The sequence below is a fragment of the Rhinatrema bivittatum genome, chromosome 7 (genome assembly GCF_901001135.1).
Source record: "Rhinatrema bivittatum chromosome 7, aRhiBiv1.1, whole genome shotgun sequence".
Lineage (NCBI taxonomy): Eukaryota > Metazoa > Chordata > Amphibia > Gymnophiona > Rhinatrematidae > Rhinatrema > Rhinatrema bivittatum.
Window position 1 is genome coordinate 120,327,467 of NC_042621.1, and position 15,837 is coordinate 120,343,303.

General features: G+C 46.4%; 1 protein-coding gene across 4 annotated transcripts in view; it reads left to right on the plus strand.

The window, feature by feature from the left end:
* Positions 1-15,837, plus strand: part of ASCC1 (activating signal cointegrator 1 complex subunit 1) — a 185,382-nt gene that overhangs the window by 55,423 nt on the left and 114,122 nt on the right. For all 4 annotated transcript variants that reach the window (XM_029609028.1, XM_029609030.1, XM_029609031.1 and 1 more), the window contains 3 exons: positions 566-699; positions 11,539-11,658; positions 12,613-12,737. In XM_029609028.1, the coding sequence (XP_029464888.1) occupies positions 566-699; positions 11,539-11,658; positions 12,613-12,737 (379 nt within the window). The remainder of the gene's footprint in view (positions 1-565; positions 700-11,538; positions 11,659-12,612; positions 12,738-15,837) is intronic.

The window sequence follows — 15,837 nt, forward strand, 5'->3', positions numbered from 1 at the left end:
TATAGACATGCTTTTGGGGGCAATTTTCAAAACTACCTAGGCAAAAAATATCCATAGAAATGCACTCCTCCTTCCTCTGTAAATCCTTTTTCCTTGAAAAGCAATCTGCATTGTTTTGAAACTGCAGAACTTTGTGTATTGTTGCCTCCTCGCCACCTGCTTCCAATCCCACCTACTTTTTTCCATGGGTAAAAGCAGGCATGTTCATCCCCTCATGTGTTTCCACCCACATGCAGGATGGGCAATTTTCGGATAGTCCCTTTACTTTTGAAAATTGCCTTCCTTATGTGTGTATTAGATGGTCACAGGGTAGATTGAGCTAGATCTGTTTTTAAACTCGCATCCCATTGCTTATCTGGACTTCATCGAGAAATAGGAACTGTAAGTCTCTAAATGCGGTAGGGTAAAAGCATTCTTGCTTCAGCTTGTTGCTGGTAGTCCTAAATAATCAGCTTCTAGTAAGAAAACAATGAAAAGGTATGCTGAGGGACTGATATTTTAGGGCATTTTTACCTATGGATGCATAATTTGGTACGCTGTTGTTTTTTTTTTTACCCTTACACAGGATTGGGGGGTGGATGGCAGCCTCTTTCAGACCCCAGCAAAACTGCATCTAACCATTGGAACTCTAGTTCTGCTGAGCGAGCAAGAGGTGCAGCGAGCATGTGAGATCCTGCAGAGCTGCAAGGAGGACTTCAAGTGAGTGTTGCATAATCAACTTCCTCCCCAGCTTCCCTATGAGTGTCTGAGATGATGTCCTCACGTTAATTGTTAGGGGGTGAGAAATTTGCCTAAGTTCTCTGTATGTGCCCAGATCAGTCCAGACTCCTGAGTTTTGCTTGCCCTCCAGCAGATGGAGACAGAGAGAGTTTTACTGACACTGATACATAACACAAAGTGCCACCTGCAGTCCTTCAGTATTTCTCTTGTCTCCAGCAGATGGTGGAGGTACAAAGCCTGCAGTCTGAGACTGAGGGAAAAAAAAGTATCTATCTATTTCTATCTCTACCTCTATTCTTGGAGATTGCTTGGTCCTGTTGGGGCCACCCCCCTTGCTTTTGAGGTGGACAATCATGGGGTTGGGAACTCTTTTTTTTTTTTTTTTTTCTCAGTCCTTCTTTGCCAGTGATGGCAGAAGCTGGTGGACAAGTTCCCTAGCCCTGGAGGACTGACTGAGCCTGAGGCCATTCTTCTGTTAAGGGAAGTGGTCATTTTTTAATTTATTTATTGTGCTGCTGAGCCTGATTTAAAAAAAATAGTAGTTTAGGTTGGTCAGGCAGTGAGCTGCTCTATTCAGTGCGTTGTTGCACAGGCTTCTCGTTATCGTGGCCTTTTCTGTCTGCAGTGCAGGCGGCTCCTTCCCCCGTTCTTCCGATGGCAATCGGTGCACCCGGTGCACCGCTACACCACCTCACAGGTCAAGTTGCTCTGACTGGAGATGTGAGCACATGTCTTTCCCGGGGCGGTAAATGTTCTAAGTGCCTCTACAGGGGGGAGGTCACTTCGCTGGCACTTCGGGCTGCCACTGTGAGCCTGGAAGGCTTGCTCATGTGCGGCAGCCGGTGGACAGCACATTCCCGATAAGTGCGGGAACAGCGGCCATTTTGTCCTCCTTCGCAGCCACTTCGTGTGCCGCGGAGGGAGAGAGGGATTTTCCTCTTCCTTTGTCCCCGGAGCTAGGGGTCTCCAGTGGAGGTCATAATGCTGAGGAACTTCATTCAGACAGTGAGGGAGACCGGCTGGGAGAGTCGGATGGTTCCTCTGATTTTTCTGCCAATTTTGTTTTGCTCTTACATAGGGCTTATTCAGCCAGGAAGGCTGTAGGGCAGCATAGGGCTGCGCTGGGGCACCCTGGCTCTTCAAAAAGGGGTAGGTCGACTTGGGCGATGCCGGGCTCGAGGGATCGGCGAGTTCTGGGGGTCCTGGTACAGCCGGCCACTGCGCAGAATCCGAAGAACGTAGATACAGATTTGGTGGAGCATGATCTGGATGACAGCAGTGGCAAAGCCCCGGTCATGGAAGGGGATGATCCTAAAGTGGTGCAGCTCTTCCATAGGGAGGAGTTGAGTCCCTTGATACCCTATGTTCTGGAGGAATTGAGTATAAAAATTCTGCAGGATGAATTGGATCTGGAGGAGGTGGATACGGTTATGGACGGCCTTTGAAGTCCGGAAAAGTCCTTTCCCTTCCATAAATCAGTCAAAATTTGGTATTTAGGGAGTGAGATGCTCCTGAGACCAGCTTGAAAGTTAGCAGAGCCATGGACAAATTATATCTTTTGCCCAAGCATACGCTTGAGCTACTGAGGGACCCAAAAGTGGATGCCTTAGTTTCAGCTGTTACCAAGAAGACGACCATTTCAATTGCTGGGTCTACAACGCTCAAAGACAGTCAATACAGAAAGTTGGAGGTTCACCTCAAGAAGATATTTGAGGTTTCAGCTCTTGGCATACGAGCTGCAGTGTGCAGCAGTTTTATGCTAAGAGTGGGTCTGGGCTGAGTATAGCAGTTGCAAGCGGACAAATCCTTGTCGGTCTCTGAGGTAATGCAGGCAGAGCAGCTGGAGGCTGATGTGACCTATGGAGCTGATGCATTATATGATCTCATTAGGACTTCATCCAGGACCATGATGTCGGCGGTATCAGCCTGTAGACTCTTCTGGTTGAGGAATTGGTCAACGGATATTTCATCCAAATTACAATTGGGATCCTTGCCCTTCAAAGGGAAGTTGCTCTTTGGTCAGGAGATGATTAAGCTCCTCGGGGGAGAATAAGAGTCACAAATTGCTTGAAGAAAAGCTGAAAGAAAAGGGGTCTTTTCCTCCATGCTCTCACTTCAGAGGGAATAGGCGGTTTCAGCCTCTCCAGAGCTTCAGGTGGTGCCCAAAGGCAGCCTTCAGAAAGGCAACCGTCCTGAAATCAGTCCTTTCATGGGTGAAAGCCGGGTAGAGATGGCTCCTCCCAAGGTAGTGCTGGAGCCAAATCCACTCAATGAGGCAAGGCCGGTTCACTCCTCGGTTCCTTTGATAGGGGGTCGGTTGGCTCTTTTCTACGAGGAGTGGGCCAAGATCACATTAGACCAGTAGGTCTTAAGCATGATAGAACAAGGTTATGCTTTAGAATTTGCTCGCCCACTCAGAGACTTGTTCATGGTCTCCCCGTGTCCTTACAAGGAAAAGAAATTAGCAATGCAAGAAACCATGTGTTGTCTTCACAAACTGGGAGCCATTGTTCCAGTTCCCCTGCAGGAGCAGGGAACAGGCCGCTATTCTCCAATGAATGTCGGAATATAAAAGCAAATAAATAAATTAAATAAATAAATATTCCATTTACTTCCTAGTCCCCAAGAAAGAGGGCACGTTCCGCCCAATTCTGGATTTAAAAAGGGTGAACGTGGCTCTAAAGGTTCCTCTGTTTTGAATGGAAATTCTGCATTCAGTGACTGCTGTGGTGCACAAGGGGGAGTACCTGGCGTCTTTGGATTTGACCGAAGTGTACTTGCACATAGCAATTCGGCCCGATCATCAAAGATATCTGAGATTTATGGTTCTGGGGGAACATTTTCAATTTTGCACCCTGTCCTTCGGTCTGGCGATAGCACCAAGGAGATGGTCATTGGTGGCTGCGGCTCTCCGGAGGGACGGGATCCTAGTTCACCCCTATCTGGATGACTGGCTGATTTGGTCAAAGTCAGAGTCCCTTTGCCGGGAGGCAGTGGACTTAGTCCTCCAGCGCCTAATGGTCTGGTCTGGGATGGATAGTCAGTCTGTCCAAGAGTCATCTTTCCCCTTCCCAGGTTTTGGAATTTCTGGGGGTGCATTTCGATACTAAGGTGGGGAAGGTTTTTCTCACCAAGGAGCGGATTTCCAAATTACAAGCTCAGGTTCGTGGATTGTTGGAGAATCAGGTGCCCAAAGTTTGGGATTACTTTCAGGTTCTCGGGTCTATGGCTTCCACTTTGGAATTGGTCCCATGGGCATTTGCTCATATGAGGCCTCTACAGTCAGCTTTACTATCTCGTTGGGACCCGTTGTCGGAGCAATTTCACTTGCTGCTTCTTCTTATGGAGTTTGAGACAAGGTGTGGATCTGGAAGTCCCGTTCTGGACGATCGTTACCACCAATGCCAGTCTCTCCGGTTGGGGAGCGGTGTGCCAGGACCAATCTGTACAGGGGTAATGGTTGATGGAGGAGACCTCGTGGTCCATCATTTGCTTAAAGACGAGAGAGGTGCATTTGGCACTACAGGCATTTCTGCCCCTGTTGGAGGGGGAAGCCCGTGAGAATCTTGTCGGACAATGCGACAACTGTTGCTTACATCAATCGCCAGGGTGCTACCAAAAGTCGAGCGGTGGCTCAGGAAGCCCGGGAACTAATCGGCTGGGCAGAGCAGCATCTAGCGTTGTTAGTGGTTTCTCACACAGCAGGCACGTACAACGTGCAAGCGGATTTTCTGAGCTGACAACAACTGGACCCCGGAGAGTGGGAGCTGTCAGAAGAAGCAATGTGTCTCATCAGTTGTAGATGGGGCAGGCCGCACCTGGATTTGAAGGCAACTTTCTGCAATGCCAAGGCCCTGCGGTTCTTCAATCGAAGGGAATGAGGAGCAGAAGGGGTAGATGCCTTAGTTTTGCCTTGGCCGAAGGACATCCTTCTATATGTGTTTCTGCCATGACCTCTAGTGGGCAAAGCCTTGCGATGCCTAGAGGTCCATGCAGGCAACGTGATTCTCGTGGCGCGGGAGTGGCTAAGGCATCCTTGATTTGCCGACTTGTTCAACCTAGCAGTGGATGGTCCATGGCAACTAGCTCATCTGCTGAATCTTCTACGTCAGAGCTCCATATTTTCGGATCAGGTGGCTTGCTTCTGTCTAGTGGCTTGGCTTTTGAGAGGGAGTGATTAAGGAATAAGGGTTATTATGAAGGAGTCATCACTACTCTCTTGCAGTTTAGGAAGACTTCCATCTCCTTGGCCTATGTGAGAGTATGGAGAGTTTTCGAGACCTGGTATACAGAGCAAGGTGTTGATCCTATGCGGGTCTCCGCGGCACATATTCTGGCCTTTCTGCAAAATGGTCTGGTCAAGGGTTTATCCTTTACTTCCCTCAGGGTTCAGGTGGCGGCTTTGGGCTGTCTTTGAGGGATGGTTCAAGGATTGTCTCCAGCTGGTCATCCGGACATGGTGCACTTTTTATGGGGAACAAAGCATTTGCGTTCTCTGGTTAGGAAACCTTGCTTTTCCTGGAGCCATACTGTAGTCCTTAAAAGTGTGTGTGTGGAACTGTTTGAACCCTTGAAATGGGTTACCATGAAAGATCTCACATTGAAGGTGCGGTTTTTTTGTGGCAATTTGTTCAATTTCGGAACTTCAGGCCTTCTCATGCAGAGAGCCTTTTTTAAGATTTTCGGATTCCGGGGTCTTCTTGAGCTTGGTTCCTTCCTTTCTGGCGAAGGTGGTGTTGTCATTCCACTTAAACCAGTTAGTGGAGCTCCCGTCCTTCCCCCGTTTGGATCCTTCTACCCCTCAGGCCAAAGAGTTGTGATATTTGGACGTGAAGTATGCGTTGTTGCAGTTCCTCGAGGTTACTAACAGCTTCCGTTTATCGAATTATCTTTTTGTGCCATGGAGTGGTACAAAAAAGGGTCATAAAGTGTCAAAAGCCACAATTGCTCGGTGGTCGAAAGAGACTATTAGTTCCGCATTCATCTATCAGGGTCGCCTGTCCCTGAGGGGTTAAAGGCTCATTCTAATCATTCTCAGGCGGCCTCCTGGGTTGAGCGTCAGCAATTTTCGCCACAAGAAATCTGTAGGGCGATGACTCTGAAATCTTTGCACACTTTCGCCAGGCATTACTGTTTGAATGTCCAGGCTCCAGAGGCTATGGCTTTTGGTGAGAGTGTGCTTTGGGCGAGGTCTCCCACCCCGTTTAGGGAAGCTTTGGTACATCCCAGGAGTCTGAACTGATCTGGGTACGTACAGGGATAGGAAAATTGGTTCTTACCTGCAAATTTTCATTCCTGTAGTACCACAGATCAGTCCAGAGTCCCGCCCAGTGGGGAAGAGGAGTTTTTGGAGAGTCCGCTTGATCTTTTTACTTTTTAAGATTCTGAAGATTTCTGGAAAAAAAAAATTCTGAAGTATGGCACTGGTTTCTCATTAGTCTTTGCAAGAAAGGTTCAAATTTGGTTATAATTCTCAGTTATGAGGTTTCCTCTTTCCTCTGCTCGTTCTGGGGAATATTATAGAGTTGTTTGTAATAGTTTTGTTAAATATTTTATGCTTGGGTACTGAGTAATACTGAGGAGCTGCAGGTGGCACGCCGGGTTAAAAGGCAGTGCCTGCAAAACTTTCTCTGTCTCCATCTGCCGGAAGGGAGGCAAAACCCAGGACTCTGGACTGATCTGTGGTATTACAGGAATGAAAATTAGCAGGTAAGAACCAGTTTTCCTCTTGGAGCTGGTCTAAATTTGTGTGTATTCGGCCAGTTATCCGAGGATTTTCAAAGCAAAAGTATGCGCATATTTTCCCTTTGAAACTAATCTGTAAAGTTGGCATGTACAATCTAAGCACGCTGTTAATAAATTGCCTTCTTAAAGGAGAAATAGCTGCACAAATTGTTCATATTATTCTCCTTACAGTAGTGATTCTAACCTGTGGTTCACAGAACCTGGTGGTGCCTGAAGCCATCATCACCGGAGGTCTATGGTAAAGAAAAACAAGTGTTCATGAGGCTCTGATCCTGGGGAATCAGCAGCAACTTTTGGCCGGTGGGGGGACTGGTAGATCAGGGACAGTGGGAGCCCCCAGTGGATGGGATATCCATGGCAGCGGCTGCAGCAACTGGAAGAAAGTGAGGGGAGTGTGAGAATTTTGGAGGGCCTGGATGGGATATGCAAGAGTACGTGATGGAGACAGGCCTGTGAAATTTGCAGAATGAGGAGGACAGATTGGGGGTAAAATAAGTGGCTTCCCTATAACAGGTGTAGACAGCAGGACAGTCGGTCACACAAAGGACAGTGTGACGTCGTCCAATGCCACTTTTGTGGAACATCTCTGAAAGCTCTGGAAAAGCCTAGAAGATTGTCACAGGCTTGTATGGGAGTCTCCGCTCGCGCCCTGTATGATAGGTGTAAAAGCCAGCTCCGAGGGATGGAGGTTGGGAATGTGCGGCTGTTTACCTTGCTGTCCATGAAGAATACCCATTACAGAGAAGTCATTTAGTTTTCTTGGAGGACAAACCTTTATACCTGCTAATTAAGTCGCAGAAGTGAAATTACTTTTGTCTTCTATCTGCAGTTTTTTGGGTGGGAAATCTGGGTTAATTGATGGGGCGTCAGGGTGAGGTGCTGGAGGGTCAGGGTGAACCGGTGATTGCAAGTACAGGCACAGGTAGGTATTTTCAGAAATGGGGTGCATGCATTCTGTGCATAATTCTGGATTTTTACGCACTCATTATAATTATGATACGTACAGAATATATATCTATGATGTTATAAAATGGGTAGGGACAGTATGGGTTTTTAAGCATTATAAATAAATGCATGTATTGAAATATGCCCCTACACTCCTACCATACAGTTTACAAACTATTAGCATACATCTCCGTAGGCGCATTTATGTGCATATTTGGTGATTTATGCAAATGATTGAAAATTGGACTCTGTGTGTGTGCATTAAAATCCACGTTGCAGCCTTGCAGATCCCTTCCATGGAGGCTGATTTGAGATGGGCCACAATTTACGTGTACATCGGCTCTAACATTATGAACTTTGATGTGCTTTTCTAAATTTAGGCCTGCCTGGGCATAGCACAAGGACATGAAGACTGCTACCCACTTAGGCAGAGTAAGATTGAAACTGAAAAGAGTTTGTCCCAGTAATTTTTAAGTTACAAAGACAAACCCTGAGAATTCAATTCTCCCCCCCACCAAATGGCAAAAGTTTAGCCGGATAAAAAAAAAAGGTAGGATGGGAAGTGTTCTGGGAGCATGGCCTAAATTTGGTCAGGTAGCACCGAAATTCCACTTTAGGTGGGTACATTCAGCAGCAAAGTTACCTAAATAAGTCTCACTTCTTGCTCTCTGCACTGCTTAATATGGAATTACGTTTGGCTAAAACAATCCCAGTTCTGTTTGGGTCAAAAGAAACAAAGAACTGGATGGACTTCTAAGGCCCTTTGGTCCACTCTAGGTAGAAGACAAGGGCTCTTTCACAGTCCCAACTGTGGAGGACTTGTTCCCCTTTATGAATAAGTGGCCTGGGGAAAAACCATAGGTGTTGCTACAGGGCGGCAAGGGTTGGCAAATGGCATCTTAAAAACATGGCTTGCCCCCTCATTTTCAGATATCGGATCAGGCAAGGGTAACCCAAACTCTCGCCCGATCTGATGCTGCAGTGCACTGCTGTCCAACTGTGACAGCCGTGGGCTACCGATTCTCCTCTTTACTGCTCTCCATCCCTGTTGTGAGCAGGCAGCAGGAGCCGTGGTTTAGAGAACATCATCTCCTCCTACTGTGGGTCTGGTCTTGCAGCTCCTTTCATGAGAACCAGCCCTCTGGCAGCAGGAGATATTCACCTTAGGTTCGGCTGCATCTTGGGCTGCCCATGACTTAGCCTCAGACCCAGCCCTTACTGCTCCTTTCATTCTTTGTGATGAATGAGATCAGCCTGCAGGACTTGTTATCTGCTGGCACTGCACAGATGGAGAAGAGTGTAGGGCTAGCCCAGGAATGGAGCAGTAAATTGAGCAGGAGGGGGAAGAGAGAAACTGGTGAGGATTAATGGAGGTGGGGAGGGTGGAGACAGAATTGGGTGAGAGAGAAGAGAGAAACTGCGGGGCCAGCCTCAGTCAGTCCAATGCGGAGAGTGCGAGGGAGGAGAACCTTGGGAAGAAAGGTTTCAGAAGGGAAAAGAGCCTGGGAGGGAACAGTGTGAGAAGTTGGGGAAGAGCATGGGGAAGGAGTGAAAATGGGGGAAGAGCATCTGGAAGGAGAAAGTAGGAAGGGGAGAAGAGTCCCCAAACTGTGGCTTGAAGGCTGAAGGTAACCCCTGGCTGAATGTAAACCCTGGCTGAATGTCAGGTGTCCCCTGACAGCAAAGGCAGAAGGAACTTGATCTGGCCCGCAGTGGGAGCACATTCTGTCTCTGTTTCCAGCTCGGATACTTACTTCAAGTCAGAAGTACAAGCGGCAGCATGACAGAGCTGTGTGGGTAGGGCATACTGCTGGGCAGTCCCCCCGGATTAGCTGCGTTGTGCATTATTCTTAGTGCTGCTTATGCAGGACGAGCCACTCGGACCAAACACAGGGAGAGAGGCTGCAGCAGAGCCATAAGGAGTTTTTGGCTGTTGTGTAGGACAGTGCAGACCACGGGAGGAAGGCACTGAATTTTGTGACCCTGCCAGGGAAAACCAGTTACGAATGGTGGTTCCTGGAGCTCCTAACCATACCACCAACTCTTTCAAACTGTGGGGAGGTACAGAGTGCAGAAGTCCCTCATTATTGTAACCCAGATACCAAGTGCGCATCGATCTCCCTGGGTTAGAGTCTCCAGAGTGACAAAAGATCGCGAAAAATACAGAAGCCTTCTGTGGACTTAGTAAAACGCTTGTCTAAATAGCCATGTTTTAGCAGGGTCTTAAGTCTTGGCACTGTCTGTTGTACGTAGGGCTTCTGGGAGAGAGTTCCAGATAGCCGGGGCAGCCACCGGACCCCTGCCTCCCAGCCCTCTTGGTGATTTGAAATGTCTTATGTGGCCCGTCTGTTGAAAGGTTTGGGAGCCCCTGCTTGGGAGAGCCACGGTGGGGTAGGAAGAAGGGAAGGCATAGGGAGGGGGCTTTAAGGGGGAAGAACATCTGGAGGGGAGGGAAAGGATAAGAAGTAGGGGAAAACCTCTGGAAGGAGGGAAGGATGTGAATTCACTGGAAGTGGCCAGGATCACGCATAGCACAGTAATCCTGGCATGGACAAGGGGACTGCTTTCCAAGGTGATGGGTGGGTGGGAGGGTTTCTGGCTGGGAGCGGGGTGAGTGGATGTTTGGGGGAAGGGAGCAGAAGGGGTAGTATTAAAGTTTCTTTAGTGAGGGGGGGGGAGGCCTGGGCTGGCAGCAATCAGCTGTCATAAATGTAAATGTTATTTTATACTTAGGGGCCAGGTTTCTGACTAAATGAAGGGTCGAGGTTTTAGAGAAATGTGGTGGGGAGGTGGGCATCCGGCTGGGAGGACCTCCACTTGCTGCTTTGCTTATTTTTTTTTTTTAAGGTGTGTTACTTACCCGCATATCTCTGAAGATTAGTGGGTAAGTAGCTAGCTATCCAGCCACATGAGGCCAGATAACTTTAGATCTAACCGGTCATATGTAACAAATAGCTGGTTAGGGCTAAAGTTATCCGGCTATATGGGTAGCCAGCTAGCTTTTAACAAATATATTCAGTGGGACATTTATCCCGCTGAATATACAGGGCAAGTTATCCACTGAACGACCTAATGGTTATTGCTCTCAAAATGTCTTGCTAAGTGTACCTTACATGTATATCTGTACAAACATATTAATTTTGGATTTACATCTCTTTTATTGGTAACCAATGTAACCTCTTTTTATAATGGGAGAAATATGATTTCTGCTGCCCAATCCTTACACTATTCTAGTCGTCGTGTTTAGAAGTAATCACAGTCTTTTAAACTGCCTCTGAGATACTTTCAGAATACCTGCCTGTCTGATAGAAAGAGGTGTATAGGAGAAGAGTCTTGCCTGGGTTTTGTGGTGGGAGAACCATTTAAGAGCAAGGATCCCCAGGTATTGGGGTTCGTTGGAAGGAGTCACGGTAGAGGAAATCTTCAGGGGAATGACTAGAGAGGGAGGCAGCCTGTAGGAGATAGCGGGAGGTGCAGAGATACCTAGCAGCATTTTCTGATTTTTGTCTTGGACAGAATGATGCGTATATGCCATGTTTATTCCGTGAAAGGGGTTGAAGCTAGTGTATGATCTTCAGAAGTGCAGTGGATTAAACAATGGAGTTTTACAATTTTTTCTCCCTCAAAATGTATTATATGTCAGATCATTTCTGCGGAAGACATTTCTCTTTATTTTTTTCTTCTTCATTTTGACTCAGCAGTTTCCTCCTTTTCCTTTGGGTGTCTGCCGAAACGGACCCAGGACTGGGATATGTGCACCATGAGTCTCCATAACTACCTGGAGATTTTCCTCATATTTATAAGCCCTCCCAATGTATTTTAGTGCAGACATTGCAGCCACAGTCCTTGTTCAGGGGCAGTGCACCAGGACCTTCTTACACTGAGCGATGTCTGAGATTCCCTGTCACTGGGACTATGAATGCTGCCTCTATCACATCCTCATTCCTGGCTAACCCAGGCAGCAGAAGCTTGACTCGGAAATCAAACCCAGGTCCTCTTCGTGGCAGTGAGATTCACTTGTCACTGAGCCACCGGGCTAGTTCTAAGGGTTGAAAAATATTAATTTAACTGATTCTATTAAAATTAGATACATTTTATTTCTAATAATGTATTTGCATTTATTTACAGCAAGCTTTTGGGAGGGAAGGCCCTGAAGGTGGAGGTGGCAGGCATAGAATACATGAATGATGACCCTGGGATGGTAGATATTCTTTATGCAAAAGTCCAGACAAAGGATGGATCTGAGAGGTGAGTCTGGCAACCTTTCTCTTTAGTTTCACTGAAAAATATTTCTGATATCCAAGGAGGCAAAGCAGAACAATGCAAAGTTAATAGGCGCCCTAGGCAAATCTTTAGCTTTGACTCTGTCACTTCGTGACTTAATCTACTTGGCTGCAGCTCCAGCACTGTGCTCCCTTCTCCCAGTGGCAAAAGCGGCCCTGACATAACACTTCATTCTTGGGCTGTTGCAGCACAATATCTCCCCTCTCTTTCTATCTTTCTTCCCTGGTTCTCTCTCTCTCTTTCGCTCTTCTTTCATTACTATCTCTTCTTGCTGCTTCCTAGCTTTTCTCATATCTTTCAGCTCTCTCACCTACCCCACTGCTTCATTTTCCTCTTTCTTACTCTTCTATTCCTTTTATTTCTCTTCCATCTCCTCCCCAAAGCCCTGTCTCCTCTGTGTTGGCACAGTAAGCAGCAGGAAGTGCCAGCTCACCAGGTGTGAACATGCTCGCAGTGCTGGCACAGAGCCGGGGCAGAGTGATGGGGAGCAGCAGGACCGGCTCTTCTACTGGCGGCTCCTCATTATTTTGAGCTGGTGGGGCCCAGTTCATCTAATACTAAAACCAACCCTGAGGCAAAGCAATGTGACCAGGGTGTTCTTGGGCGGACTGGTGATCATACTGAAATGCCTATATTCCTGAAGGATAATTGCTTGTCTCAACACAATCCCTGATATTTGTATACGTCTATATGACCCCATCATTATGCTTTCTTCTCATTATCTTGTAGTGTCTATGTCATTAGGTTCCTTGAAACTCTCGCTTCTCATTTTCATTTTGTTCCCTTCTCAAACACTTTATTTTCATATCCTTGCTTCATTCCCCCTCTCTGCCTCATATTATTGCTTCAATCCTTTCTTCAACTCTTTCTATCCATAATCTAATTTCACTCGTGTCCCTGGCTCATTCTCTTCTTTAGGTTGCAACTTTTGGCTGACAGACTGATGGAGCGATTTTTGAACTCTGGACTCATGCTGAAGGAGTGGGAGAGGGTGAAGCTTCATGCTACGGTCATGAACACACTTTTTCGAAGAGATCCTTCTGGTATGTATCCTGCTACTACTACTGCTGCTACTACTACTTAATATTTCTATAATGCTACACGACATATGCAACGCTGTACAAACAACACATAAAAAAGACAGTCCCTGCTCATCAGAGCTTACAGTCTAATAAGATAAACATACAGAGCAAGAGGTTTGGAGCGTTTCATAAAGTAAGACAATGGTTAAAAAAAAAAGTTAATGAGGCTGAAAGCGGACAATCAGGCCTAAGATTAAAAAGCAGCCTCGGAAAGGAAAGCCTTTTTAGAGAGATTTAAACAAGGTGCGAGAGGAAATAAGATGTACCAGTTCAGGAAGTCTATTCCAAGTACATGGTGCAGCCAGGTGCAAAGCATGGCATAAGGAATTGGCAGTAAGGAGAAGGGCATAGATAGGAGTGACTTGTTTGAGCAGAGTGCACGAGGATGGGTGTAGAGAGAAGAGAGGCGAGGTGGTGAGGAGCGGAAGAGTAAAGGTACTTGTAGGTGAGAAAGAGGAGCTGGAACTGTGTTGGAAGCAGATAGAGAGCTAATGCAGCGACTTCAGAAAAGGGATTATAAAAGTGAAGCAACTTTGGCAAAAGATAATTTGCACATCTGAATTTAGGATAGATTGTAGTAAAGCAAGATGGTTCACTGGGAGACCTGTGACGAGCAGGTTGCAATAGTCTAAGCGAAAGGAGATGAGAGAGTGGATAAAGGTTCTAGTAGTGTGTTTAGAAAGGAAGGGATGATTTTGACGGTTATAGAGAAAGAAATGGCACATTTTAGCAGAGTTTTGGATATGGGTAGAGAAGCAGAGAGAGGAGTCAAAGATAACTCTTAGGTTATGGGATGAGGGCACTGGGAGGATTATCATGTTATCCACAGAAATAAAGGAGGAAGAGGGGGAGGTGGGCTTGGGGGGGAAGATAAGGAGCTCTGTCTTAGCCATGTTGAGTTTAAGGTGACGATGGGAGATGCAAGCAGCAATGTCAGGCAAGCAGGCTGAGATCTGGGACTGTATTTCTTTTGACATTTCAGGTGTAGAGAGGTAAATCTGGGAATAATCAGCATAAAAATGAGATTAAAATCCATGAGAAGAAATCAGAGTACCAAGGGAATTAGTATATAATGAGGAGGAACCGTCAGAGGAAACACTAAAAAGTACAATGGGAGAGGTAAGAAAAGAACCAAGATAGGACAGATTCCCAAAATCCAAGTGAGGACAGAGTATCAAGGAGTGAGTGGTAATCAACAGTGTCAGAAGCAGCAGATAGGTTAAGGAGGATAAGTCATAAAGGCTTTAGTCATAAACAGGTCATTGGAAACTTTGGCAAGGGCTGTTTCAGGTGAATGTAGAAAGCTAAAACCAGACTGGAGTGGATCAAGAAGGGCTTGAGATGTAAGAAAATCAAGACAGTGGCGGTGAAGAGCACATTCAATTAGTGTGGAGGCAAAAGGGAGGAGGGAGATGGGATGATAATTGGCAGGACAGGTAGGGTCCAGTGAGGGTTTTTTAAGGAGTGATATGATTATGGCATGTTTGAAGGCAGCAGGAACAGTAGTAGTGGTGAGTGATAGATTGAGGATGTGACAGATGGAAGGGATGATAGGGCTGAGGAATTGGGTGGAGGCAGGGTCAGAGGAACAAGTAGTGAGTTTGGAGGAAGACAGAATATGAGCAGTTTCCTCCATTTTAACTTCAGGAAAGGAGGAGAGAGTAGCAGAGGCTAGGGGAAGGGTAGAGGAAAGAAATGGGGGAAGGGCAAGTAGAGGTGACATGGTTGAAAACTGAAGACTAATTTTGTGAATCGTGTCATGGAAATAGCCATAGACTGGGCAGAGAGTGAAGGGGAGGAGGGAGGTGAGGGAAGTCTGACGGGAGAATTGAGTGTGGCAAAGAAACGGCCAGGGTTGGATGCAAGAGAGTTTGTCAGATGTGCATAGTAGTCTTGTTTGGCAAATGCAATAGCAGACTGGTCAGCATGAATTTGAAATGTATGAAGTCTGCATGGGACTTTAGCCAGAGATGTTCTGCAGAACAGGCACAGGAAACTAGGAGGTGAATTCTAGGCGTGAGCCAAGGCTGGGATTTAGTGTATCTTTCAGGATGGGGTAAGGGGAGGGACAAGAGTGTCTAAAAAATGAAGAGAGTATAGTGTTTGAAGAAAAGAAACTGTTTCATCAACTGACTCAGACAACATAGTGGAGGATAGGAGAGATGAAACTGCAGTTGAGAAGACAATAACGGTCAACAGCTTGGCGATTTCTGAAGATGTACGTTGTGACATGATGAGTCTGTGGGGGGAGGGTGGTTTTATGTGAAAGATATAAGAAGAACTGAAGTGGAGAAGTCTGAGAGACAGCAGTTGGAAGAAAAGACTAGATAAAGGCAGTGGCCATGCTGGTGAGAAGGTGAGTGTGTCTTTATTTTATTTATTTAACACTTTTCTATACCGACCTTCATGGTGGAGACCATATCAGGTCGGTTCACATCGAATAGGGGAACTGAACCAAGAACAGTAACCAAAAACAAAAGGTTGAACATGAAAAAGCAAAGTTACATTTAACAGGGAAAAAGCAAAGTTACATTTAACAGGGAAATTAAACTTGGAGGCATAGACTGCTGGAAGGAAGGAAAGGCTAGAGATAGCGGAGAAATTATTAGAATAAACAGAGCAGTCAGGAGGCTCTTATTCTGGGCTTAGGGGTAAAATGGAAATCCATTGCTCCTAAAGGAAGTTCTGTCGACTATTGTGTGTCATGGGTATCTGAGAAGGCTTGGCGGAAAAGCCAGGTCTTAAGTTTTTTCTTGAATGTTGGTAGGCAGGGCTCCATTCTGAGGTCAGCTGGGATGTCGTTCCAGATAGTTGGGCCTGCTGTTGAAAAGGATCGGTCTTTAGTTGAGATGAGGCGTGTGGCTTTTGTAGGTGGGGTCTGTAGGGTTCCTTTATATATTTCTCTAGTCGGTCTGTTGGTGAGGTGGAGATTGAGGGGGAATTCGAGGTCCAGATGCAGGTGATTGTAGATGACTTTGTGGATTAAAGTGAGTGATTTGTGGAGGATTCTGTACTTCACTGGGAGGCAGTGTAGGTTACGTAGGATGGGAGATATGTGTTC